This window comes from Nannobrachium achirus (genome assembly GCF_963921795.1).
Source record: "Nannobrachium achirus genome assembly, chromosome: 22".
Lineage (NCBI taxonomy): Eukaryota > Metazoa > Chordata > Actinopteri > Myctophiformes > Myctophidae > Nannobrachium > Nannobrachium achirus.
This window is the reverse complement of record NC_137829.1, coordinates 23,679,463-23,706,683: the sequence shown is the minus strand read 5'-3', so window position 1 is coordinate 23,706,683 and position 27,221 is coordinate 23,679,463. Positions and strand designations below refer to the sequence as shown.

Genomic DNA, 27,221 nt, shown 5'->3' with positions numbered 1-27,221 from the left:
ATGACCTCTATACCCTGACAAATACACTGTATTAATGGTAATTTGCTTGATGCTTGCTGTCTTCAGAGTTCCCACAGTGGCTGTGGAAAATTCACTAGCTTGCACTTTAATCCCAGTTCCCTCTATTCACAATTTACCTGCAATCGAAAGACATTACATTAAGGCAACTGAGAAGTAAAAGATCTCTAGGACAGAGGTTCTCAAACATTTTTGGCTCAGGGCACCCCTGTTGCTAATGTTTTCATCCGCAGCACCCCTGAATTACATTATAGCACCTTACATTTATATCATATTACGCTACGTATATATGTAAATATTTCCCCCTAAAATACAGCATGGCATGAGGAAAACTTGAGAGAATATCTGTTTCCATTATGACAGAGTAAAAATAACGTTATACTTGACGTTTAACCACTTGAACCCCAGTATCCCTGTTCTGGATGGAATATGTTGTGAGCTTGTAGATCATTTTTGGCCATGACATTTAGAGTGTAGATTGAAAAAGAATGCACCAATTACAGTGCAATGCATTTTAAAATGATTAAAACAATGTGAATTATAAACCTGCAGGTAATATATGTGATCATTCCTAACCACTTAAACCATAGGGTATGTGTTCTTTATTGGCTATACTTGGTCCCCTACTTTTTTCCCTCTACAACAACAAATCTCTTATCCAAACGTAGCTGATCTACAAGAACACAATAGTCCCCACCCACACCTTTGGGGTGTTTTTTCTTTTTTGGTCATATTGTGAAATTCGTGCTCTGCAATTACCCATCCTATAGCAACTAGGAGCAGTGAGCAGCCATTGGATTCTACAGTGCTCGGGGAGCAATTAGGGGTTAAGAGTCTTGCTCAGGGACACACATCGACATTGCTGGGCTGGCCAATCGTACTTGGGACAACCAGGGGTTCTGGCTCACTAACCACTCAGCTGTGGCTGCCCCCGCCACCCGCCAGTCTCAATGCAGGACATTTCGTACTTGTAGATCTGCAATTTTACGTAGTTTGACACGCCCAGAATAGGGACGGTAGTGTTCATATGGTTACTCTAGTTAGCAGGGGTCTTCAACGTTTTCAGGCCAAGGAACCCTTAGTTGAGAGAGAGATGAAGCAGAGACCCCCACAACCTGTTCATAGATTCCATATAGTTTCATTGTTTGACATCAGTATATTTTGGATTCATGTCAATTTGTGTTTTCAGATACCGGTATATCAAGTCTGCTCCTCTTTTTCCCCTCTACACCAAACCTCCAAAAATAGCCGATCTACAAGCTCACAACGCCTCGCAGCGCGAGGCGTTGTGAGCTTGTAGATCTGCTATTTTTGTCAAAAGTTCTCAAAATAAGGACACTAGGGTTCAAGTGGTTAATAAGGAGAAAAAGGTTTCTATGATTTGGAGGACCCCCTATAGTAACTCTGAGGACCCCCGAAGACCCCTGCTCTATAGTATGCATTTGCGCTGTATGTTTATGCAGTAAATAAGCGACATTTTCATTTGCATAAAAATGGAAATTTATTTGACTTGTAAAACACAACACCTTTTCGCGTTTACAGACACTTCTTTGTCTTTAAACGTTTCAATTATACATACATTTCATTATACTGTAGTTTAATTTGACCACAGATAATATCCTAGGCTATAACAACTAATTCAGTGCCATATAATTTCACAAACTGTATGCTCAAACTATTTCACACAGGCCATGTTCACTTGCATGCAATGGTGCCGAATATATATATATATACTGTATATATACATATTCTTTAAAATATCACATATTTGATCGAACGCTCCACATCCTACAAATGTTCACTTACAGTACAATCAATTTGAATATACATAACCTCTACAAAAAATGTACAGACTGAAGCCTAATGGACCCCTGCACTCAAAAAGAATATAAAAAATCACACTTGTGTGAACTGAGCGGTGGAGGCTGCGTATGTGTATGTGTGTGTGTGTGTGTGTGTGTGTGTGTGTGTGTGTGTGTGTGTGTGTGTGTGTGTGTGTGTGTGTGTGTGTGTGTGTGTGTGTGTGTGTGTGTGAGAATGTGTGTGTGAGAATGTGAGTGTGAGTGTGCCTGCCCCTGCCCTGAACAACAGCGCCCCTCCCTTAACATGTGTGGTTAGAAAAGGTATTGCAGGCTACATACAGACAGACAGACAGACACGCACACACACACACACACACATACCCACACACACGGCCACGTATAGGAGACGGTGTGACCACCGCTCAAAAAGAACGAAGCAAGTAAAAGGGACAGTACACAGTATAAATGCTATCGCTGTCTTCACATCTACTTGGGATTGACGAGGCATTTCTGCAGGAAGTGACTCATGTGGGTGTAGACGTGCTTCAAGGCTGATCCTCCAAGGCCATGGTCCTTGTCAGCGTACCACTGCAATGAGCCAAACATTAGCATTAGATTACAGATGCACACATACAATAGTACCGTACAGTACCTACCTATCGTACCTCTCTACATTCATACCATGTTTCCCCTCACTGATATTAACCCATTAATAGTTCATAGTTTTACTTGCTCAAACTTTTTAATGTCAAGGACCGCTAGAATTATATGTGTTTGACTGTGGACCCCCTTCTAAAAATATTTTGTTCCAGGGACCCGAGAAGTCACAAATGGTCGCTTTAATATATATACTCAAAGATTTGCACAAATGTTCATAATCTTTCAAAAATAGCAGATGTACAAGCACATAGCGCTATTAGCTTGTATATCTGCTATTATTTAATAGCTAAAGTATAAAATAATGGTTGGTTAAAATCCAAAGTGATACAGATGCTTTCCAGGTCTAAATGTGTTAACCAAATTTGTTTTGAAATGTCAAAGGTTTTTAAAAAAGTTTAAAAATAGTTTGAAACATTCGAAAAATCTTCAAACTGTATTAATGACATGCCCCAAAATAGAGATGCCGTTGTTAAAGTGGTTAAAATGTCAATGTCATCTTATCTTATCTCTCAATGACTACACCCGAAGTATACAGTGCACTGTATAATATTATGCACAGTAGATTCACTGTTGGAAGAGTGTGTTCTGTCCATTTCACTGTTTTTCCAATCAACACCTTCAAGGCCAATGTTAGTGCATCTCCCTGAGCCAATATTTACCATTGCCTCAAAGTCCACTTGCTGCTCAACCAGAGCTTTGGAGATTTGCGCTGCTTGCTGGAAATGCACATTGTCTACAGGAAAGAAAGTGTTTTAGATGATGTGGTTAGAACATACAAGCTCATCCATTTGTCAAATGTTTCCAGGAACTCAGTCAGAAGTGATTCATCCTGTGAAGGGTGGAGGACTATAGTACAGTACACAGGGGCGTCACAAGGGGGGGGGGGGTGGGACTTAAGCTATTGAAAAATAGCAGATATACAGTACAAGCTCACAGCGCGGCACCAAGTGCTGCGCTTCAAGCTTATTTTTGAAAAGTCATGAAAATGTGTGCAAATCTTTGAATATGGGAATTTTGAAACGAACATTTTTAACTAAAATTTGCTTCTGGGGGGTCCTTGGAACTACTTTGAGATGGGGGTCCGTGACCAAATACATATCATTTTGGGGGTTCTTCACATGAAAAGGTTTGAGCACCACTTACACAGAAAGAAGGATTTGAAATATTCAAAGACTTGCACAGATTTTCACGATTTTTCAAAAATAGCAGATCTACAAGCTCGCTGTGAGCTTGTATATCTGCTTTTTTCCAATAGTTAAAGCACAAAATGCGAGTGAATCCTTGTACCCGGGGCCCAGAATTTGTTGCGACACGCCTGACAGTACATGCAATATTTCAACATACCGTCAGCTGTTCCATGAACCAACAGATAATCCACTGACTTGAAATTTTTTGCTCTGCTTGTCACCGTGGAGTTCTGTTGAATGAAAAATTACAAAGAACTTTATGACATTTTACCATTATGTATTTGTGATCAAGTACAGTGTTTCTTGTTGTTCTCTACCTTGTAAGCGTCGGAATTCTCTGCGGGCGTACTCATGTATCGTTCAGTATACACTGCATCTGCAAAAGAAAATACAGTTTTGTAATTTTATCACAATGACAACGGGACAACAAGCTAAAACTAGCTCAACAGTTGAAAATAATGTTTTTGGAGATTAGATTTAAATCCCTACATTCAGATGTTGTTGCTGTACTGTATGGCATGACTTCCCACCTACCGTAATACTCCCACTTGGATACTGGAGCTACTGCTATCCCACACTTAAAAAGTCCAGTTCCTGCCCCCAAGGCCATGGACGCAACATAGCCACCATATGACTGGAAATCAAAAGATTCAATCAATGAATGCTTTAATCAACCTTGTTAAACAAGTTGACAACAGATTATCGTCACTGTGAGGCAGAAACGTTTTACCTACATATTCTCTTTGTGTTCTTTAATAAATGCATACCCTATTTCATACTTTATTGTTTGACAGTGTCCGATCTATAAGCTGTGGACATGTTAGCTGGTACATCTACTATTAACTATTTAACATTTTTGAAAAGGTTTTATAACATGACATGGCCAAAATAGGGACACCAACATATCAAAACATTTTGGTCTGTGGATTTTATACATATTTAATGAGATAATAATTTGAGTCTGCATAGTGGAAAACAGCTCCTCCTCGTTCTAAATGTTTATTGGACAAACAACATTTTGGTCATTACAAATCTTCTTAAGACCTTGAAAGATCGTTTGTTTCTCCAATTTTATTGTCCTGCAGATGGACAAATAATGTGCTTGCGCTATGTCTCTTGGTTCTATAAATATTTTGTTGTTTAAATATATAACAATGATTTATTTATTTCTATTTCCTGAAAAGTAATGGTTTAGGACATAAAAGGTTCCTGCCGACAGAGTCAATATTCAACTTACCCAGCCCCAAATAGCTATTCTGTCTGGGTCTATAAAACCCATATCGATGAATTTCCTAGTGGCAAAACAACACAGGAAAATAATTCACGATGATTCACAATGAAAACATAACATATATACATAACATTCTTTTTAAATTCATTAGAAATAACTGTATTAAACAGTTGAGACAACAACTGTGCTTGTGTCCTCTCTAATGTCTTATGACAAACAGGTGTTTGACATGGATGTTCAAATGCCCATTACCTCACAGCTGTTATTTGATCCTCCACTTCGTACGTGCCAAGGCGCTGGTAGATGGAGTGCATGATCTTGTCACCTTGGTAACCGCTCCCTCTACCGTCAAAACTGGCCACAATGATGCCTTCTGTACTGGAGAGGTAGGAACCCCAGTTCAGCCTATACCGATAGTCCACCTTCTGACTACAAGGACCAGCATACCTGCATGGAAGCAGTGTGTTATCCAGAATGCATGGCTATAAGCCTGTTGAATTGAATGTAATGTGGTGTCTCTCAATAAAAGGTGCCTTGTTTACTTACACATCGATCAGGAGGGGGTACTTTTTAGTTTTCTTGAAATTCGGCGGCAACATCATCTGATACCAAAGGTCTGTTGGGATGCAGGTTAGGAATTGTTGAACAACAACCAGTTGGATATTTCAAGAAACTTAAAATGCATCTTGATTTGATTCAAATATTAAAAATGCTTTGTCTCACCGAAACCTGCAATCCTCAAGGTGCCACGTTGCATAGTCGGCATATGGAACTGACTTAGAACACTTTCCAGCTCTTTGTTGTCTTGGAGAACTGTGAGCTCTGAAATGAAAGGGATATTTCACTTTAAAAGAATAAACTTTTGGTTATTTTATCATACTAGAAAGACTGTTCCTTCGAAACAGTGTGGGCTCGCTTCCAACCCAAAACAATAATAGTAAAAGTGTCAAGTTCCCAGGCAATGCTCTCTTTCATTTTACTGACGTAAAATGGTAATGCAAATACAATGTAGACAAGCAGTGTTATTACATGAACTTAAAGGACCAGGTCACCTTTGGGACAACCAGATCTTATTTTATTGTTGTGTGGGACACGATCAACACAATGTTGAGTTATTTTTTGTGTTCAATCTGTGTTTTTAGATATTTTAGTATTTCAGTATGCTACAACTGGTCATATGATGCATTTTGCATCATATGATGCATGAGATGATGCAATATCATGCTACAAAGCATCATATGACCAGTTGTAGCATGCTGAAATACTAAAATATCTAAAAACAAAGATTGAACACAAGAAATTACTCAGGATTGTGTTGATCGTGTCCCACACAACAATAAAATAAGATCTGGTTGTCCCAGAGGTGACCTGGTCCTTTAACGGTATGGACAATTAAATCAAAATAAAATAAAATTAAAGCTGCAAGCAGCGATGACCGGGCCCTCGCAGCTCTACCCACGTCACAAGGGGCAGCGGTTACACTATTACACTTATTGCCCTTTTACACTTATTGCCCTATTACACTATTACACTATTACACTATTACACTATTACAATTATTACACTATTACACTTATTACACTATTACACTATTACACTTATTGCCCTATTACACTATTACACTATTACACTATTACACTTATTACACTATTACACTTATTATACTATTACACTATTACACTATTACACTTATTACACTATTACACGTATTACACTATTACACTATTGCACTATTACACTTATTACACTATTACACTTATTGTGCTATTACACTATTACACTTATTACACTATTACACTATTACACGTATTGTGCTATTACACTATTACACTTATTACACTATTACACTATTACACTTATTACACTATTACACTTATTGTGCTATTACACTATTACACTTAATACACTATTACACTTATTGCGCTATTACACTATTACACTTATTACACTATTACACTATTACACTTATTGCACTATTACACTTATTGTGCTATTACACTATTACACTTATTGCCCTTTTACACTTATTGCCCTATTACACTATTACAATTATTACACTATTACACTATTACACTTATTACACTATTACACTATTACACTTATTGCCCTATTACACTATTACACTATTACACTATTACACTTATTACACTATTACACTTATTACACTATTACACTATTACACTTATTACACTATTACACTTATTACACTTATTACACTATTGCACTATTACACTATTACACTATTACACTTATTACACTATTACACTATTACACTTATTGCGCTATTACACTAAAATCATAGTCGACTATACAAATCCTTAGTCGGGGACTGTGTGTGTGTGTGTGTGTGTGTGTGTGTGTGTGTGTGTGTGTGTGTGTGTGTGTGTGTGTGTGTGTGTGTGTGTGTGTGTGTGTGTGTGTGTGTGTCCCTCTTCTGTGTTGCCTAGAACTGGAGGATTGATTTTGGGGTTTGTATTGTAAAGTACAATGTGTGATGTCATCAAGTTGTAATTTGCAATACAAACCCCAAAATCAATCCTCCAGTTCTAGGCAACACAGAAGATGGGGAACTTTCTTTTTATTTCCACACAACTCCTCTAAGGTATATTAATGACATAGTTCAATATTGAAAATGGGTGGTCTTCCCCTTTAAGACGTCTCTGCCGAGACTTTCGCATTGTCACTGCAGGGTCGACTTATGTAAGGCTAAATCACCACAGAACAGCCAATGACAGCCAAGCCTTTAATCACAGCTGTGTCAATCAGTAGAGTGCAGAGGGACATTTATTTATAGTTTTAACTATAACTATAGTTTTATATATCACACAGCTTAGACATTTGGATCAAATCAGACAGCAGACCTGTGTGAACGCATTGATATAAATAGCATATCTGAAGTGTGAATATTGCAGCCACAGCGACTTAATATAAACATGGGTCCCTTTCCTCTGTCTCACTCTGCTAAACCCATTGGAAATGCATTGGGTGCTTAAAGTTAAACATTTTTATTTTTTTATATTTATACTACAAAACATTTCAAAACCAAAAGTACAAGCACACGTGTCCTCAGTAAGCTGAACACATAAAAAATTGAATGGTGTTGAAAGGTGTAAGCGTTTAGGAGATGAATCGCGCCAAAGTTTTGAGGAGATACTGACTGACTATAAATAATGAAGATATCATACGTGTGCTCGCCTTCCAGGCGAGCCCACAACTAGAAGCGTCTAGTCGGCGCCCTGGCCAACTCGGGAACAATGTAAATAGGGGATGAATGCCCCGCCCTTTAATGCAAACCCCATTATACCTGTTGTCATAGGATCTGTTTTGACCATCTGTTTGCGTGTGTCCATTTATGCCCATATATGGGGATATCTGTCTGTCTACGTCCATTTTATGTCCATATATGGAGATCACTGTAGGACCCGTTTGACCATCTGTTTGCCTGTGTCCATTTATGCCCATATATGGAGTTATCTGTCTGTCTGCGTCCATTTTATGCCCATATATGGAGATCTCTGTAGGACCTGTATTGACCATCTGTTTGCCTGTGTCCATTTATGCTCATATATGGAGATATCTGTATCTGTCTGTCTGCATCCATTTCATGCCCATATATGGAGATCTCTGTATCTGTTTGTCTGTGTCCCTTTATGCCCATTATGGAGATCTCTGTATCTGTCTGTGCCTCCGACTGTGTTGCAGACACAGTGCTGGTTCCCCCTTTAATGCAAACCCCATTATACCTGTTGTCATAGGACCCGTTTTGACCATCTGTTTACCTGTGTCCATTTATGCCCATACTGTATATGGAGATATCTGTATCTGTCTTTTTGCGTCCATTTTATGCCCATATAAGGAGATCTTTGACCATCTGCTTGCCTGTGTCCATTTATGCTCATATATGGAGATATCAGTATCTGTCTGTCTGCATCCATTTTATGCCCATAAATGGAGATCTATGCAGACACAGTGCCGGTTCCGGAAAACCCTGATGTCAGACATCAGAATCCGAACGATCCAAAGATCCCAACATTTTACATGTTACCCAAAATACATAAAAATTTGAACAACCCTCCAGGTCGACCCATTATCAGTGGAATTGACTCCATTTCAGAACCTGCCTCTCAGTATATTGATCACCTCATAAAACCCTATGTATTCTCTCTCCCTTCATATATACAGGATACAACACATGTTTTAAACAAAATAGAGGAGATTAAAAACATTGGAGATGCATTTATGGTAACGATGGATGTCACATCATTATACAGCAACATTAAACACGAGGATGGCCTCAAAGCTGTGGAACACTATCTCCAAGTGAGGACAGATGAAGATCCACCTAACCAATTCATCATGACTTTAATAGAATGGGCCCTAAACAATAATGTCTTTATTTTCCAGGACAAACTATTCAGGTAGAGACGGGGCACAGCGATGGGCGCCAGCTTTGCCCCAAATTATGCCTGTCTCTTCCTGGGACACTGGGAGGATAGATATATCCATGGCCCCTCTAACCCTCATCGGGACAATATCATCTACTATGGACGGTACATTGATGATTTAATTTTCTTTTATAAGGGTGATCTAGAAGATCTGGTTGAATTCCATGACTACCTTAACAAAACATGTGACAGTATTGAACTCTCTTTGGAATACAGTCGGAGCGAGATACACTTCCTGGATTTGAAAATCACCAAGACATCCTCGGGGGAGCTACACACTACCATCTTCCGAAAGGATACGGACCGCAATACTATATTGCATGCCGACAGTTTCCACCTCATCAAAAACATCCCCTTCGGACAATTCCAGCGTCTCAGACGCATCTGCGATCAAGAAAGCGACTTCACCACAAAGGCGGTCGAAATGACAAATCGATTCACTGAGCGGGGTTACAAACCCAGAGAACTGGACATGTCACTCCTCAAAGTAAAAGCCATGGACAGAAAAAGTCTTTTGTGCAGCAAACAGAAACGCCCATATAAAAGCAATGTTCATTTTGTATCCACATTTAGTAAACAGTCTGCTCAGATCCGCAGTAGTATTAAGCGTAACTGGAGTATACTCCACAGTGACCCTGAAATGAAAAAGATTTTCCCTGTATTACCCACTTTTGTCAACAGGAGGGCCCCCACTCTACAGAACAAATTAATGCACAGCCATTTGCACCCAAAACCTCCTGGCTTCAAAAACCTATTGGCAACTTCCCCTGTGGTCACTATACCCATTGTGAAAATATCCCTAAAACAAATACATTCTCAGATGTGTATACTAATCATGTCTATAGAATCAATCATTTTGCAAATTGCAACACCTCTTTCATTGTCTATCGCCTCGAATGTCCCTGTGGGTGCTTCTATGTGGGGAGAACAAAACGTAGATTCAAAGACCGATTGGGCGAACACAAAACAGCGATTCGTACCAATAACCTAAATTACCCAATGGCAGTACATTATCATGAAAAAGGACATGGAAGTCCTTCCTCTCTAAAAGCTGTAGCCTTAGAGGTTATCCCCAGTGACGGCAGAGGAGGTGATAGACTCAAAAGGTTGCTTCAAAGGGAAACCTTTTGGATTGTCACCTTAAGAGCCACAGTCTACCCAGGCTTAAATGATGAAGTTGACTTTTTGCCGTTTCTCTGATATCCTGTGTCTGGTATTTGTTTTTTGTTTTTTGTTTATTATTTACTTTAAAACCATTGGGCCCAATGCTTTAAATACTTTTTGCACTGTGCAAAATATGTTTTTTGTTTCTCCCAATATGTTACATTTATTTACATTTATCTTGAATTGTTTTTATTTGGTATTGGTCACTCGGTGTAGCTGTTCTTTTTCCTATTTGGTTTATTTGATCTGCTTGGACATCCAATATGTGTGACTTGTGTGTGTTCCCTTTATCTTATGACGTCATAATGCAGATTGGCTACTTAAGTGTGGCTGATTAGCCTATTGTTAGACCCTGACGAAGACCTAGAAGGTCGAAACGCGTTGGTCAACTTGTTGCCTTGCTCAGAAAATAAATTATATATTTTTTCACCATTGATGGAGTGCCTTGGAGTTCCTTTCTCTGTAAGTCTGCTTTCTGCACCATTGGAATCTAGCAGTACTTCCTTGAAATAACTTTTGTTCATATATTCCTACCTGTATCACCAAAGAGCACCTGTCGTTCAGAGCCAACTGATCCCTGCAGCGCTTCTTTTTTTTCTGTTTTTATCAGAATCCGAACCTTTCGTGCTGGTTCCAGAAAATCGCGTATCGTATCGGATCGAGGCCAGGCACTGCACTACCTGCTGCGGCGGGGAACGCGCGTGCCGAATTTGAAATAGGGAATGAATGCCCCACCCTTTAATGCAAACCCCATTATACCTGTTGTCATAAGAGCCGTTTTGACCATATGTTTGCCTGTGTCCTTTTATGCCCATATAGGAACATCAGAATACGTAACCATGGCATTTTTTGTTGACTCATGTGGCGTACGTGATCTCAGATGTGATGTCACAATGAGTCAGCGCTTGCACTGATTTCCTCCGGAACAGCCTGATGTCAACAATCAGCTCCGCATAAGGAGATTCCGAACGTTTTGCGCCGGTTTCGGAAAACCGTGAGTCGGGTCGGGTCGAGGCCCGGCACTGCACTCCGCGCGGCGGCGGGGAACGCGCGTGCCGAATCTGAAGCCGGTGGGACGAACGGTTCTCGAGATACGCGGATTACGAACAGACAGACACGCAGACAGACAGAGATTTGTCGCATTTATAGATAGATAATCAGGCTTTTATGAACACCCTGAACAGATTTTAATTTGATTACCGTAATTCAATATTTAGATATTTGATGTGAATGTTATCAGGCCCTCCTCCTGCAGGACGCCTCCACATACACACCCATTGTAACTTCAAACTCCATTTTAACCATCTTAACCATGAAAGATTCATTAAAAAACAGCCATTATCAAAAAACACCCATTATTTTTTCTAGTGACTCATACTACCCTCCTAATACGTGAGCAGGCCATGTTTTTTTCTATAACTTTAATTTATTTTTAACATTTTTTTATTTACATCAAATATCCAAATATTTAATGATGCAAATAAAAATCTGTCCAGGGTGTTCATAATAGCCTGATTAGACGATGACCAAAAGTTTGTTTGAAAGTGAAATATCCCTTTAAAGCTATACTGTGTAAGTTGCTCAACTGGTGGTCTGTAGCAGTATAGCAAACCGCGGTCGTGTTTGCTTTTTTCGTCCGTTTTTCGCTCGCGGACCGGGCCGTCAGACCACCGCGTCCGCCTCGCCTCGCCGAGACGCTTTCAATAAGGTCTCCCGTGTCCTTCTACGAGCAGCGGTTGGGGAGTTACATGCTAGACTCCTCCAGTGTAAACACTGCAGTGTACTTCCTGAAGGCGTGTTTCCTAAACCCACCAGAGAGCCCGGCAGTGTATGTTCTGCGCTGTGATTGGCCGGCAGTGTATAACCCTCGCTGTGATTGGCCGGTAGTGTGATGACGCAATTTTTCCGCGAAAACCGGTCCCGGGCAGGGATCATAGAAAACATATAAAGAGAAGGCTTTAGAAGCTGAAAATAACGGAGTGGGGGTTCTAAAACTTTAGCGATTTAACAGCTAGGACCATTTTAAGATTTGTTTTATAAAAAAAAGTTACATGGTATAACTTTAAGAACCTAATGCTGCGTTTCCACACATACCAGTCCCTGCACCGCCTGCTTGTGCCGTCGTTTACAAATACAAGGATCTGGGCCAAAGTGGGCTCAGTGGGGCCGAACAGGGACGAAAAGGGTGATCATTTTGGCCCCAATCCAGAGTGGTCTGAGGCAGGCCAAACAGGCCCAAACCGGTGATGTGTAATGCTGCTTGCAGCTGATTGGCTGTGGTCTTGATGTTTCAGTAGACTAAAGTGAGGACTGTATTTGCCCCCCCCCCAGGTCTTCAGAACAAGTACTATATAGTTTGCTGTAATTTTAGTTTGTTTGTATACTGGTACATATTTTGCACTGGATTAGCTGAGATTTGCACTTGTTTTTCTGTAATTTGTTAGTGTGTTTGCCCTTTGTTTGTCCCATGTGTTGTTAATAAACGGTTTTATTAACAAGTTAACATCCATTTGCATCCGATTGTATCGATACTACCTACTTGTGCATTGTATTTAGCATTTTTAAGAAGAAATAATTAAAAGGAGGTGTTTAATTACTTTTCCTTTCCATATCTATCAATAAATGTGTGTAATCTCTGGGTTCATGTCAAGGTGCAGGTTTGTCAATATACAATGTCCATGTATTTGGCAGAAAATCACTGTGTTTACTTATTTATATCCATAATAATACATGTTTCCCTTAAAAACCTGCACTATCCGCACCTTTCACACATATTTAATTTCTTTGCTAAATAGTTACTATATCGATTTTAAATCATTGAATCGAATCGTATCGTAACGCCATGAATGAACCAATATCGTCCATGTATCGTATCGTCAACAATGTATCGTGATATGTATCGAATCGCTATTAAAATGTATCGTTACACCCCTAATTTGTACACAGGACAATTGGCCACATGTCTACATTACATTGTTAGGCAAAAAGCAATGATCACTTACATTACAAAGCATACAGTACCTGTGGATTTGAGAGGAGGTACCGTTGTGCTATGGAAACGAGATATTTTGGGTGCTGGGCCGTGCAAGGCTGTGTGAGGCCATAAGGTGTGGTGTGGTGCGGTGAGGTGCTGGTCTGCTATGTGGAAACGCAGCATGAGAACTGACTTTCATCTGATCCCCTTTGTGCAGTCTAAATACACATATCCATTACATTCTTGTGCACTTAAGCAGATAGTTGTGAGCAATAGCAATCTCTCCTTGCAGAGCTTTCTTCAGTGATTAAAGGCAAGAGAGAGCTATTCACAGTTTATAGTTGGTGTACAGGAAAATATATATTTCTGTTATAGCATAAAGTATCAATTAAAAAAAAGAGAAAAAAGACTAGAGTAGATTAGGGTTTCTGAATGGGGGTGGTACAGGAAGTTCGGGGGGAGCTGGAAGCAATATGTATTTAAAGGGCTGCACTGAGATGTCAGTCTTGTGTCAGTGTTGTGTCAGTGTCATGTCAGTATTACGGTCAGTATCCTGTCAGTATCATGGTCAGTTTCTTGTCAGCATCATGGTCAGTTTCCTGTTAGTATCATGTCAGTAATCAGTATCATGGTCATTATCCTGTCAGTATCATGTCACAGGGCTGTGATAAGGCCTGACAGATTTTACCATGGTAAAACGGTACCATGGGTAACATCACAGGGCCTGCGACAGGGCCATGACAGCCCTGCCATTCAGAGCTGTGAGACGGGCCTGATGTGACGGGGCCTAACATCCATACTTGTAACAGACCTTTTCTCCCTCCCTGGGAAGTAGGCTAATAATTACATAATAATCACATACTAACGGTCCAGTTTTAAAGATGAAGTGCCATGATCCCCCCCCCCAAAACATGATTATCGGGTATTATGATTATACTATGAGGAAGATTTTTTCCAAAAAAGTGTACAGAAAGAGTTAAAATTAGGTTTTTATGTGGCCACACCCACCAGTTCATTAAGTATGCTTGGTTGTCATGGTGGGTGGTAACCCAGCTGAATTTAGCCACACCCACAGTGTTGGGTGAATGGTAAAAGGGTAGGGGATGATTATTTGGATTGGCACTTTTGACCCACAAGGTGGCAGCCTCGAGGAAGAAACCCAAAATGCAAAGGGAATACATAATTGCTCATAACAACCACATTAGGGGGTCTAATTAAATACTGTCAACCTCCTAGACACATGAAAACCAGAAAAAGTACAAAACTATGGCACCGACACCACCTCTTTAATCTAATATTTGAAAATCATAAACCGAATAGATGTTTTCTAAAAATCATATAAGCAACGCACAATAAAAAATAAAGCTTACATTTACATTTGATTGGCCCAAAAAAGGTTGAGAAACAGATGATGTTAAATATGAAACTAAGGTTTTGTTTTTGTACCTGCACCTGATCCTCTGTTGTCACGGAGGGTAAAGAGGGGCGTTCCAGGTCCTATTGAGAACAGAAACCGAGAATCCAAGAAAACAGTTGATCACAGATTAATGTCTCTATGTGCACTCAGCAGTGAGCAAAGAGCTTAGCTTGGACAGGGGAGCTATCACGCACACCACCACAGCTCTCCTTGTACACTGGCCATGGATGAGTTAGTGTTTATGAGGAGATCTTGGACTACTTACCATAGCAGTCCATTCGGTAGTAGGAGGCCTCATAGCTGAAGTATGCTGAGTACAACTCACACCTGTCCTTATACAGGTCACAGGTAAGACACTGGGGGGTCGAAGGGATGTTTCCAATCATAACCCTGATAAACAAACAAACAAACAGCGTGTCTTGTCAGTGGGCAGTGAGGGGGCAGTGGCGGCAGTGGCTCAGGAGGTAGAGCTGCCGCTTGGCAACCGGAAGGTTCCCAGTTCAATCCCGGGCTCTTCCAGAGTTAGTGTCAAAGTGTCCTTTAGTAAGACGCTGAACCCCTAATTGCTCCCAAATCCCAATGAGCAGGTTGGTGCCTTGCACAGTTTCCACCGCCATCGGTGTGTGAATGTAAGGTCATTGTAAAGCGTCTTGGATAAAGGCACTATATAAATGCACCATTTACCATTTCTCAACACTAGAGAAAAACATTATTCATACATACTTAGACATCACACAGGTATGGTTTCCTTACTTGTAAAGGTGTCTCTTTCCTGGTATTCCTTGGTCCTCATTGCTTACATAATATCTGTGAAGAGGTCAATATGTCTTTAGAAGATATTATTCTGAGAGTGGCATGTAACAAATAGGATTCAATACAATCACTGCATCTGTACTTACATGGCATCTTCTGTTAATTTGGATATGTAGACGACTTCCCATTTGCCTGAGGTGATGGGCATTGCCGTACCCTTTAAAAAAATAGATACTTTGTGTAATATAATGTAAAGTATACAAATACCTGAAATGAAGATACAAGTTCCAGTATTTCTTGTTTGAGGCTGCTTGTAAATACTCACATCCTTAACATAATGAATGTGTTTGAAGCCATACGCATCGCTCATAACCTTGTAGAAGCTGAGTTTATCCTCCGCAAAGAAGAGGGGCAGTGGAACGTACTAAAAACAACAAACATTTTACTGATAACAGAGGAACAATCTTGTATTTTAATAATGTCCATGCGTCATTGTAGTAGAACTTACATAGCCGACCCAGCCCGTCTTGCTTGTTTGCTCAAATTTCTGTAACAAATTAATTCATTTGTGTTGACACTCCATTCTATAGTCCAGTCCTTACCTACAGTATTGACAATATTTTGGTTTCTTAACACTTTCTTCTCAGTTGATATTATTTGAGGAACATCAGAGGTGACAACTACCTGCTTCTCTGTCCAGCTGTTACCATCAAAGTCATAAATCTGTACAAGCACATAATTCTGTTTCCTTGTGAGCCACTGCACAGCGAGGCGCTGGTCTGTCACCCAGGTCACTGAGCACAGAAAATGATCACTGAGGAGAAAAAAACAACAAAACAACAAACGACAGGTTTTGCACGTATCAGTGACTGTGATATATCTTTTTGTGTTCACTGGAGTATAATGTAAGTAGATGATAACAAAAATAAAACAATGTACAGACCCAGCAGTAATGGACTTTGGTGCAAACACCTGCGTGCGTTGTGACGGATTTGTTGTATCAACGACCAAGAGTTTCACCGTAGGAATAGTTGATCCAGCCTAGATCACACATAGTACATTTTCATTGATTGTAATTATTTAATCAAAAACAACATATTTAAGTAATACAGAGTATCAAGCCAAAATAACCTATATAAAGAAATGCTATGATTGCCCAAATATTATTAGGGTAGAGCACTGCCTGGTGTTTTACTCTATTTCAACCTGTCATGGATCTTTCCAGTTCAGCTCCAGGTGCTCATTATGGAGCTTAAACATAGTGCCATCATGACACAGTGCCAGACAATGCACTCCACCTGACCTTCTGTCCTGTCTTTGAACCAGGAATACAACTGCTGCAGTTCTAGAGGGGGAGGGTTTTTATCGCCTAGTGTTTTACTCCCTTTCAACCTACAGCCTACGCCTTTTCAGGGCCACCTCTGTATTTGTAAACTAAACTGTAGTGTCTATTCATGTTATGGTAAAGCACTGAAATAAACTATTCGACATGAGTTTCCATGTTAAAATCCTAGGCCATCCATAGTTTAACCAAAGGCAAGAAAACCTTAAGTTTTGCCAGCCAAACTACAAAAGAACAACTCAAAAGCACTAAAAGACAAATCAGGGGTAGGACAGGAAAGTTACATAAATGCCACTTTAAATGCTGGAGTATTTCAACTTTACTATCTGAAGACTAACATACAAAAGAACACTTCATAGTAGGTCTACCAAGAGTCTTATGATCAGAGATTCCATCAAATACCAGTCAGGAGGACTGGTATTTTTAACTCTAGCGTTTGGTTTAACTATGAATGGTCCTGAACATGGAAAATCTCTGCTACCCTCTGTTAAGACACAGTCCTTCACATGAGGTGTCTTAGTAGTTTTTAAGTGTTTATGTTAACATTGAAAATTCACAGCAGGACTTAAAGGAGTAGTTCACCCCCAAAATGACATTTTTTTCTATTGATTACTCATGCCATGGAGAGTAGAGCTCAATAATATTTTTTTGGTTTTTGTCACATTCCTAAGACAAAATTTTGATTCGAGTAAATTTACCCCCATTGATTCCAGATGGGGACCCGTTTTGAAACGGGTCCCTATCCGGAATCAATGGGGGTAAATTTATTGTTATCACATTTTTGTCTTGGGAATGCGACAAAAACCAAAAAATATTATTGAACTCTACTCTCCATGGCATGAGTAATAAATAGAAAAAAAGTCATTTTGGGGGTGAACTACTCCTTTAAGAGTTTGAGATTAGTAGAAGTTGTCTCCTAGTGCTTTTGAAGTGTTCTTTTGTATGAAAGCCTCAAAACGTACTTACAGAATGTCTGGAAATCAAACAACCTGTCATGCATAGCCTGTCATATGGCTATATTCTGACCATGATACTGACCATGATACTAGGGAATAGGGATGCAAGGGGTCAAGTGGTTAAAAGATATCCTGTGAAGAACTAATAATACATAAATATAAAACACACACACACACACACACACACACACACACACACACACACACACACACACACACACACACACACACGCACATGTTTGCTGTAGCCCTTACTGTAAATGAGTGTTGTTGTGACTAGAGTCACTAGACAAATGTGTGCATTTCATTTCATGTTCCTAATGACTCATACAGTATATACGTACGTACAATATTCTATAGATGAGATTGACAGAAAATAAGTGACACCACCTTTGGGTATGGAACAACCACGGTTGTAGGGTACTGCTCTGATCCATACAAGGTGTACTCCACCGCCTGGACGTCTGTATCATTGAACTCTGCATAAGCCAAGAACCTCCCGTTTGTTGACCACCACATTGCCTCATTTGATGCGAACACCTCCTCTGAAATAGGTTGAGGAAAGACATTTTCAGAAACTTGGATTGTTCCCCTCCACGTACCATTAAAACAGGATGTTACTCACCCTCATATACCCAGTCAGGGACGCCATTTTGAATTTGATTTTGTTTTCCATTGTTGGTCAGTTCTATGGGTTCAGCAGTAACGCTGGTTTTCAAATAAATGTTGAAATTCCAAATGTAAGCCTAGAAAAGATATTCCAGTTACTGAATTAATAATGTTTCATAATTGTTACATGTACATAATATATCAAAAATAAAAGTTCCACTTTGCTACCGTACAGTATACTGTAACTACAGTAGTGTACAGTATGTATATTACCAGATTATAGGGGATATTCTTTTGCATCTTGTGATGTGATGTTATGAGTTGAATTGTAACCTATTTGAATGTTTCCATACCACTGTGCTAAAGAGTATCAAAGCCCTACTGGTAATGGTTTAGTTACTGATTGAAAGGCTAGATATGTCTAATTTGAAGAGATTAAAAAGATTTTCACTCACAAATTTGTTTCCTGTTGATGCCCATGAAAAGTACTGTAAAACTTCTGGAATGTTCAAAGGTGTAACAAAGGTTCTAGGATATAAAATACATTGGAAATGTATCATTCCTATATCCACAATAGCCTACTAAACAAGATTATCATCTTATTAGAGAGTGAATGCTTTTAAAAGCCTACTTACGAACGTTCCAGATCATAGATGGTGTAAGATGCTGTGTACGAATGTCTCCATTTCTGTTAGATTGCCACCAAATATTGTAATTCATTATTTGAAGCTTGAGACATTTCCGCTGAAGTTGTATGCAATAATTTTACAAGCTGTTATTTTTCTTTTATATTTTATCAGAATGAATATAACATACAGTATACAGTTGATCCAATATGAAAACATTCACTAATGTAAAAATAGAAATATTGGAATATGTTCAGTGTCTTTTTGGCCAGTCTCACCTTTGTGTAGTTGCTTTCAAAGCAGATGTATTTATGATCAGCTGAAAGGATATAGTCTGTGGCATCCACTTGGTCCTAATGCAAACATTCATAAAATATCAGTTGTTAACAAAAGCAGTTTAGTTATAGCATAGCGTTAGTTCATTTATGTAATCGTCTGTGCTGATTGGTAATTTCCTACTCTGCTGGCCATTACCAAAAGCAGTCAGGCATTTCTACACTCCAACCAGAGTTTGCGCTCTTAACAGAGCGGCTTCAATCTCTGCTTCTCTTAATGCTTGCTACACTTCTGCTGCTGCTTAGGTTGCCTCCTCCACCCCAGGCTTCACCTTTTGATCAGAGTCTGGGCTCAAATACTATTGTGATTTCATGTCTGCCTATCAAGTCAAGTCAATCTATAAATGTATCTACCGTATGTATTGCTTAGGCCCTCTTGTGTACCTATGCCATGGGGGGTTTTGCTTAGTGTTTCCTGATTTTGCTTTATAGCATGCTGCTTAAGCAAAATGTAGCAAACATCCCAAGAGCGGAGCCATTAATGCTCTAGTTCAACTGTATTCCATTTGTTGCAATAAATGGTTAAATCTACTTTGACGTGAGTGTTCCTGACTGAAATGGTTATATTTGAAAAATATCTTACAAATGTAGTGTTGCTCAAAAATAAGGACTCCTCCTTTGTTTCAACATTGTAATGGATTAAGGATCCTTCTCCCGTTTTATGCAGGTATTCTTTATCTGTGGATACAAAGACCAGTAGTCAAACCATCAAAGTTCAGGTGTTTGTCACCCAGGAGGGAGACAGCAGATTAATATGGCCTGACGCCCTGTCACAGGCTGTCATGGTAACATGTTGTAGTGTTACGGTAACATGCGGTTACCATAACGGCCCTGTTACAGGGCTATCAGGCCCTGTCACAAAGCACTGTGTGACAGTATCATGGTCAGCATCATGTCAGAACCTGATGACGCCCTACCTGGCCCAAACGTTCACTTTTGGTTCAAATAAAAAGACTGGGAGAGCAGTTTATCATGTGCTGGACATTCCTTTTTCCTTCACAATATCATAATTGTCATACTGACGTGATGTTGACCATGATACTGACATGATACTGACCATCAGGGCAGGAATTTCAGGGAGGCCATGAAGGCCATGGCCGTCGTTGCCCCTCAGTTTGCCCCTCAAAAAAATGGCATGTCCTGAGGACACAATGGCCCAGCTGACTGTACCCCTTATCCCTATAAACTTCTTTGCCTTTTTTTATATTTTGGAAAACATTTTAAAATACTTCAAATAGCCGATCTACATCGGCAGGGGTCATCAACATCAACACAGACTTGTCCATGTCCGTGGCACATTTAGTATTTTGGTTATCATGTGTACATAATCTATCCAAAATATTCAATAATAATAATAATAATAATAATAAAGCATTTGTTTGAATTATCTTGGGGACTGGTAAAGTGTCAGGATGATTAATATCTCGTGTTGGCTACATGATTGCATGAGGTGAGGATGCAATGCAAGACAAGACAAGACAGAGAGATAGAAGTAATGTTTGCTTATACTTGTTCCACTGGTATACCTTACATCACACCTACATCACACCACTTATGGATGGAGCTCTGTCAAGTATTTGTCTCATCAGCAAGATGTTGAAGAAAGAGAACTTGCGGACAAACCACACATCATTTGACAAGACATTTCCAGCAGACAGAGAACTGGGAAAAATAAATAAACTAAGGAACCGAAATTTCAACCATTTAGCCAAAAATGATATATGTTTTTTTTGTAAAATGTCTGTGACAAAAATAAAATATTTATCAAAATGTCCATCACAAGCTGACATGGTGATGACCCCTGTACATCGGCATGTTGTGAGATCAGCTATTTGAAATATTCAAAAATGTTTTTCAAAATAGGAAAAAAAGGGAAAAAAAGGTTTAGTGATATTGAACTAATATTAAACCAATGCAGTAAGTAAAGTGTAAACCTCAAATTCAATTAATTATTTCAATGGACGAAACCTTATTTTATTTGATGGCCTTCCTGCCCTAGCATTTGGCCTTTGTGCCATCAAAGAATTGACAAAACCAAAGGCCAAGTGCATGGCCTTGCCCCAAAAAAGACGAAATTCGAGGCCTGCTGACCATAATACTGATATGATACTGACATGATACTAACCATGATACTGACATACTGTAATACTGACCATGATACTGACCATAATACTGATATGATATTGACCATGATACCTGTCACAGCCCCGTCACAGGGATGATCAGGCCCTGTCTCAGCCTGAAAGCTCTGTGACAGGGTATGACATCCCTGTGACAGGTTACCATGGTAACATGACAGGACCTGTGACAGGGCCATGACAGTCCTGTCAGTGCTTTGAGAGGACAGATGTGAGCCTGACATCCATACAATTTTACTTATAATCAAAACAAGTTCTCCCTGGGTAATTGGCTAATAATATGATAATAATCACATATTAGTCAAGTTTAATGTACACATTTGGAAATCAACAAGATGTTTTCTAAATTAGACTCTATAAGCAACACAATACACAATAAAAATTAATTCTTCATTTTAATTGAGTGTGGGGGGTAAGGGACCTGGATATTAGGGGCACTGTCTCAAAAAAGGTTGAGAAACACTGATCTACTAGTGAGCTTGTAGAGCAGCAATTTTCGAAAACCTCCCTCTTTAAATCTTTCTTGAAGCATGTTTGATACATAAATCGTGTCTGGGCATCACTGGCACAGCATATTTCTAGATGGGGGTCTGTGGTCAAATACATAATAGCCTATAGTATAGGCTATTAATTTAGAACAAGTTTGAGAACCTCTAGACAGAGAATTGATTTGACTGAAAAAGTTACCTGATATCCATCGCAAGTTGTAGGCTCTCCACCTAATGGTGTAGTTGAAATAATCTGTAAGGTTGTAAGACCTTTTGTCTCCAGCTGCACCAGCTCCTGAAAAATAAATGTATGCAGGCGTTTGTTGCTTTACTTCATACCACCTATCTTTCTTTCTTTCATAGTTGGTAGATAGGCTACCCAGCATCTTTATTGTTATATCATATAATTTTATAATCCTTTCAAATTTAGAGAGATAATATGTATGTCCCCCATATAATCGCATGGTGGCGCCACTTGAATAATGAAGTTTATTACAATATAGGATACTGACATGCTTGTCATTTGTCATACATCTAGATTCAAATATTCAAAATATAGGCTATGTGGCGACTAAGGAACAACTTCTTTATTTCTACTTTCTAATAGTAGGTTAGCTATTGGTAAAAGATTAGTAGGCCTAGCTATAAAGACAATTAGACAAGCGAAAAAGTTAGTTAACTAACTTACAAAGTCAATAAAGCAACTTAATTGTGCAGGAAAATAGCATATTTAGCTGAGTAATCCAACTCCATCCAAAATAAGACAACAGTATGATGTGCTATTAAAAGTGCGAATATTACATTTCCACAGTTGCCTAATAGGCTAATTACTGTCCAACTTACTGTTTAGATGAACTGCTATTGGGACAGATATTAATGTGATGACGACAGCCACCCCGACCACCCCCCAGAGCACCTTGCCGCAGCCCTGTGAAAGGTGAGAGGGACACATAATAGCCTAGTATACACATACAATCATACAATAAGAGAATAGACCGGACCAGCACACACACATGCAGTATAGCCTATTAGGCTATAAATTAAAGTTTCCTTTCCAAATTTCATAGGCATTGCGAGGTAAGTTTCCTTTTCTTTCTCCCCCATTGAAAATAACTTAATTGTGGTTTTAAAGTAAATTTACATTCAAACTTTTAACACATTTCGGACGGTTAGTTTGATTACTGACCATGAGTCTTATGGAGTGACCGACATTCAACGTCGACTGGATGTGAAGGTCTTTTTAAAATCCTTTAGGATCGTTGACGCGTAGTTGAAGTTGAAATCTTGAGTAAACAGCCTAATTTACACACTTTTATATCATAACTAAATCATGCCAACTTAAGAGCAAGACAACGTGCAGTCTGGATCAAACTGAACTCCGACTTAAAGTTGAACAGACTTCTCATCATGAGTCACGACATGATTGCAAGATGCATTCGAAAGGAACCGAAATTCTTCATTCGTCAGTCAACTTTTTTTTTCTTTTCTTTTTTTTTAGTCAGAGATGCCTCCTCAGAGCACAACTTTCCAGGGAAGTGGCTTTCCCCACTGGCAACCTACAGTAAAGTCCCAACATAATATGCAGAGGAATTCCACTGCATTGTATCTGCAGTGGTGGTCAAATATGTAGCTGTTAAATATTTTATAGGCTATGTCATTTGGCACATTTTCAGCATTCTTTTTTTTTCTTTTCTTTTTAATAGCCTAGGCTTTTATTCATTTTTAAATTGTAGACATTAGATTAGCAGAGGCAGTGGAGATAAGTTTTTCTTTTCTTTACATATCTACTGCATATGTGTTCTATTCGTCTGTCATTCAATGTTATATGAGATACTTTAATGGTTTCCTGTGGAAATAAGCTTAGTCTTTTCATGGATCTCCTTTTAGTAGACCTTGTACCAGTGAACTGTACCGTCATGAAACTGTACCTTTTCCTATGCAAACTTCTAATAAAGTCTTCAATCAATCAATCAATCAAAGTTCACCAATACAGTTGGATAATTTGTCTAAACGTTACAATGTAGCTGCATGTGGTAAAAATCCATAAGTGGTATAATGTAATGTTATAACAATTAGCCTATAGTGGCCCAAATGATCAGGGTCAGTGACTATGTGTACCATGGACTGTAAAGAGTGTGAAAAAAGCTATGCACATAAGCCACCTCAAATTAAACATACAATAATTATCATACTGCTAATGAATCCTGACAGGTGCCCAACACATGTTGGAAAAAATATAATAAATCACGATCAATTCCCAAATACAATATTGCTTTAATGCTTTTAATGGAAAGTTACCAGCAGCCGTTTGTCAGCATGCTGACAGGTGCACTCTGGCGAACAGTAGGCTCAGAGGTAGCACTCCTCTCATCAGATGACACAGGGGAGTAGTGAGATGTCATTTATGATCACAGTCATTTTGATGGGTAGCTTTATTCTTAATAGTGCATTTCCTGATCATTGTTATTCATTAAATCAGCACGTAGCATTTGACACAATCCTTTTGTTGACAACTGTTGAGTTGTAAAGAGACAGGTTTCAAAGGCATACAGTACAATAAAATAAAATAAACTCCAGGTCAAACGCATTCTATCTGTAAACAGTGCACGTTTTGCTCACAACAAAGGATTATTGTCTTTATAATTCCATATATCATATTCGGTACACTCCCAATTGAGGACTTTTTTAACCTGTACTATTTGATAGTAGCGTATTTATGTGTGTGCGTGTATAAAATCCAGTATTATCTTGCTGTTATATATTTCTATTGTTGTTGTTAAAAGCAAAGTCTGCAGAGCGTGCTACACCAATATTTCACTGTTGTGTACTTGTAAGAGTGACAAATACACACTCGTCTTTGAGAATATTTGAGTAATGCACTTCAAACCTACAGAATAAATGGCAAAGTGTACATTTTTACAGTTAAATTAACACTCAGGATTTTGCAGCGTACATACTGTATAAGTCACAGCCTTCTGATTCAGCATTAGTGATCTATACAATGGTTTTCTCATGCCAGCAAAGCTCCTTTGAATTGAATTGAATTGATCTCCAGTGTGCAGTGCTACATACTGTTAACTGAACCTCTGGCAAACCATCTATAATCCTTCTATTCTACTCTGTTGCTTCATCCTCTGAGCTTTGCACCATTTGGCCGGCATGTGCAATGTAGTCGAAGGCAGGTAACTGGATGGCAAGTTCACTCCACTTGGTACATTTGCTGTTCTTCTTGCCATTCAATGTCACCACAAAGTTCTTGACATGGAGACTCGGACACTCAAGCCCACGGTACAGCGCCATTGACCCCCACCTCTGCAACATAAGATGTGAGGTTAGTCAATGGGAGTGGAACCATCAATTTGCTAATACAGTAAGCAGACCACTCCTAAACAGCTGGCAGGTGCTAGTTCAATACCCTGAGTTCTATCTGTCTGTCATTCAATGTTATATGAGTTTTAAAAAAAAGGATCTTGTATATAAGCATTATGCTTTGCTTTCCTAACTTATCATACACAAATATGAACTGATGTTTATGTTACTTAATTTTAATTGTGCCGAACATTAAATGGAAGCAGTAGCCTCAAATAACACAATCTATATCTAATATCTTGCAGTGATTGCAATCTTGTGATATTAGTGAATGTATAATTTTGAATACATATACTTTTCCCCAAGTTTTGACCAAACTGGAAGTCAAGAAGACACTCTGTGGTTTCCCAGTGCAAGTCATACAATTTCATTTTCTTTATATACTGTATATATATATATATATATATATATATATATATATATATATATATATATATATATATATATACTGTGTATATATATATATATATATATATATATATATATATATATATATATATATTTACAAATAAAAATAAATCATAGTAGCTAGTTACCTGTCCACAGTCCTTGCATGCTATGAATCCATTGGTTTCATAGTCCAGACACCGCTCTTGAAGGGTTGTGTTTTCTCTTTGAATGAAAAGTTCACTGTAAAAAAACAATTGTTATTATGTCATTTGATTTGGTGATTGCTCTCACTGTCATTGCTGTTACATTAAACTGGACTGGACCCTGATACTGACATGATACTTACATGATACCGACATGATACACACACATGATGGTTACCATGATAACGCGTTTGGTGACAGGCCTGTTACCAAATGCTAACAACGCGTCACACTGTGTGACACACACACACACACACACACACACACACACACACACACACACACACACACTAAACATCTTCCTGAAAATAGCTTATCTACCGAGCTCACAGAATGTTCCCCCCAGACTAGGGTTCAAGGACAACATAGACAGAAATATCAGCTGAGAATTGCAATTCTTACAGAAACTGTGGCGTAACATTGACATGATGCATGTTCTCAATGATCTGGATGTCTTCTCCAGTGCAGACATGTTTGTTGCAGCCTCTGCAACTAAATGCTACTTTAGATGGACTCTCCTTCTTCATTTGCTTCTTTGTCTTTGTCTGAGCTCGCAGTGTTTTCTCCATTATAGCCTGAATCTGAAAGGTCATGATCTAATGAAAGAAACAAAAATATTAAAATCCCTTTTAACTTTGAAATAATTGAGATGATGAAAGCATAACCGACAGAAGAACATACCTGTTTGTCATACTCTATTTGATTCAAGTTCTTGATTTTGTCAATGGCTTTTAACATCATTTTCTCACGATACTCATTGACACACTCCTTTTCAGCAACCCCAGAGCCCTCCACCTCAACCACAGTATAACTGCTGTCCTCCGCTCTTGCTCGACCTTGTGCCTACAAAAGTTAATGACATTGTAAATGGTAAGAGAATTGTGCAATATTTTAATACAGTTTACTATATATTGGACAAGTATGTTTAGATAAGCCACCTGTTGAACCACAACATACCTGAATCATAGCTATTTCATTGGTCACAAGGCCATATCTGATCACAAAGTTGCACTGTGGAATGTCCAAGCCTTCCTCTGCCACTGTGGTAGCAATCAACAAGTTGATTTCCCCATTCCCGAATTGGTTCAAAACATCCTTTTGCTCTGCCTAATTA

General features: G+C 39.0%; 2 protein-coding genes across 3 annotated transcripts in view; both read right to left on the bottom strand.

Annotated features, from left to right (window-relative positions):
- Positions 1-1,582: 1,582 nt before the first annotated feature.
- fap (fibroblast activation protein, alpha) lies at positions 1,583-24,547 on the bottom strand (the record flags this gene model as incomplete). The annotated part of the gene is made up of 26 exons (XM_080752772.1): positions 1,583-2,408; positions 3,140-3,213; positions 3,825-3,897; positions 3,985-4,043; positions 4,202-4,301; positions 4,905-4,959; positions 5,151-5,345; positions 5,445-5,514; positions 5,622-5,720; positions 14,928-14,978; positions 15,164-15,288; positions 15,652-15,705; positions 15,798-15,868; positions 15,977-16,075; positions 16,160-16,198; positions 16,336-16,465; positions 16,595-16,692; positions 18,340-18,494; positions 18,575-18,695; positions 19,014-19,086; positions 19,194-19,246; positions 19,463-19,537; positions 20,103-20,197; positions 22,345-22,440; positions 22,989-23,073; positions 24,470-24,547. 26 exons carry the CDS (start codon positions 24,545-24,547, stop codon positions 2,307-2,309), a joined length of 2,325 nt encoding a protein of 774 aa, XP_080608898.1. The 3' UTR covers positions 1,583-2,306.
- The window catches only part of ifih1 (interferon induced with helicase C domain 1), a 20,577-nt gene continuing 17,788 nt past the window's right edge, over positions 24,433-27,221 (bottom strand). For both annotated transcript variants that reach the window (XM_080752566.1, XM_080752567.1), the window contains 5 exons: positions 27,065-27,214; positions 26,789-26,950; positions 26,510-26,703; positions 26,051-26,144; positions 24,433-25,457 (listed from right to left, as the gene is read on the bottom strand). In XM_080752566.1, the coding sequence (XP_080608692.1) occupies positions 25,260-25,457; positions 26,051-26,144; positions 26,510-26,703; positions 26,789-26,950; positions 27,065-27,214 (798 nt within the window). In that variant the 3' untranslated portion in view covers positions 24,433-25,259. The remainder of the gene's footprint in view (positions 25,458-26,050; positions 26,145-26,509; positions 26,704-26,788; positions 26,951-27,064; positions 27,215-27,221) is intronic.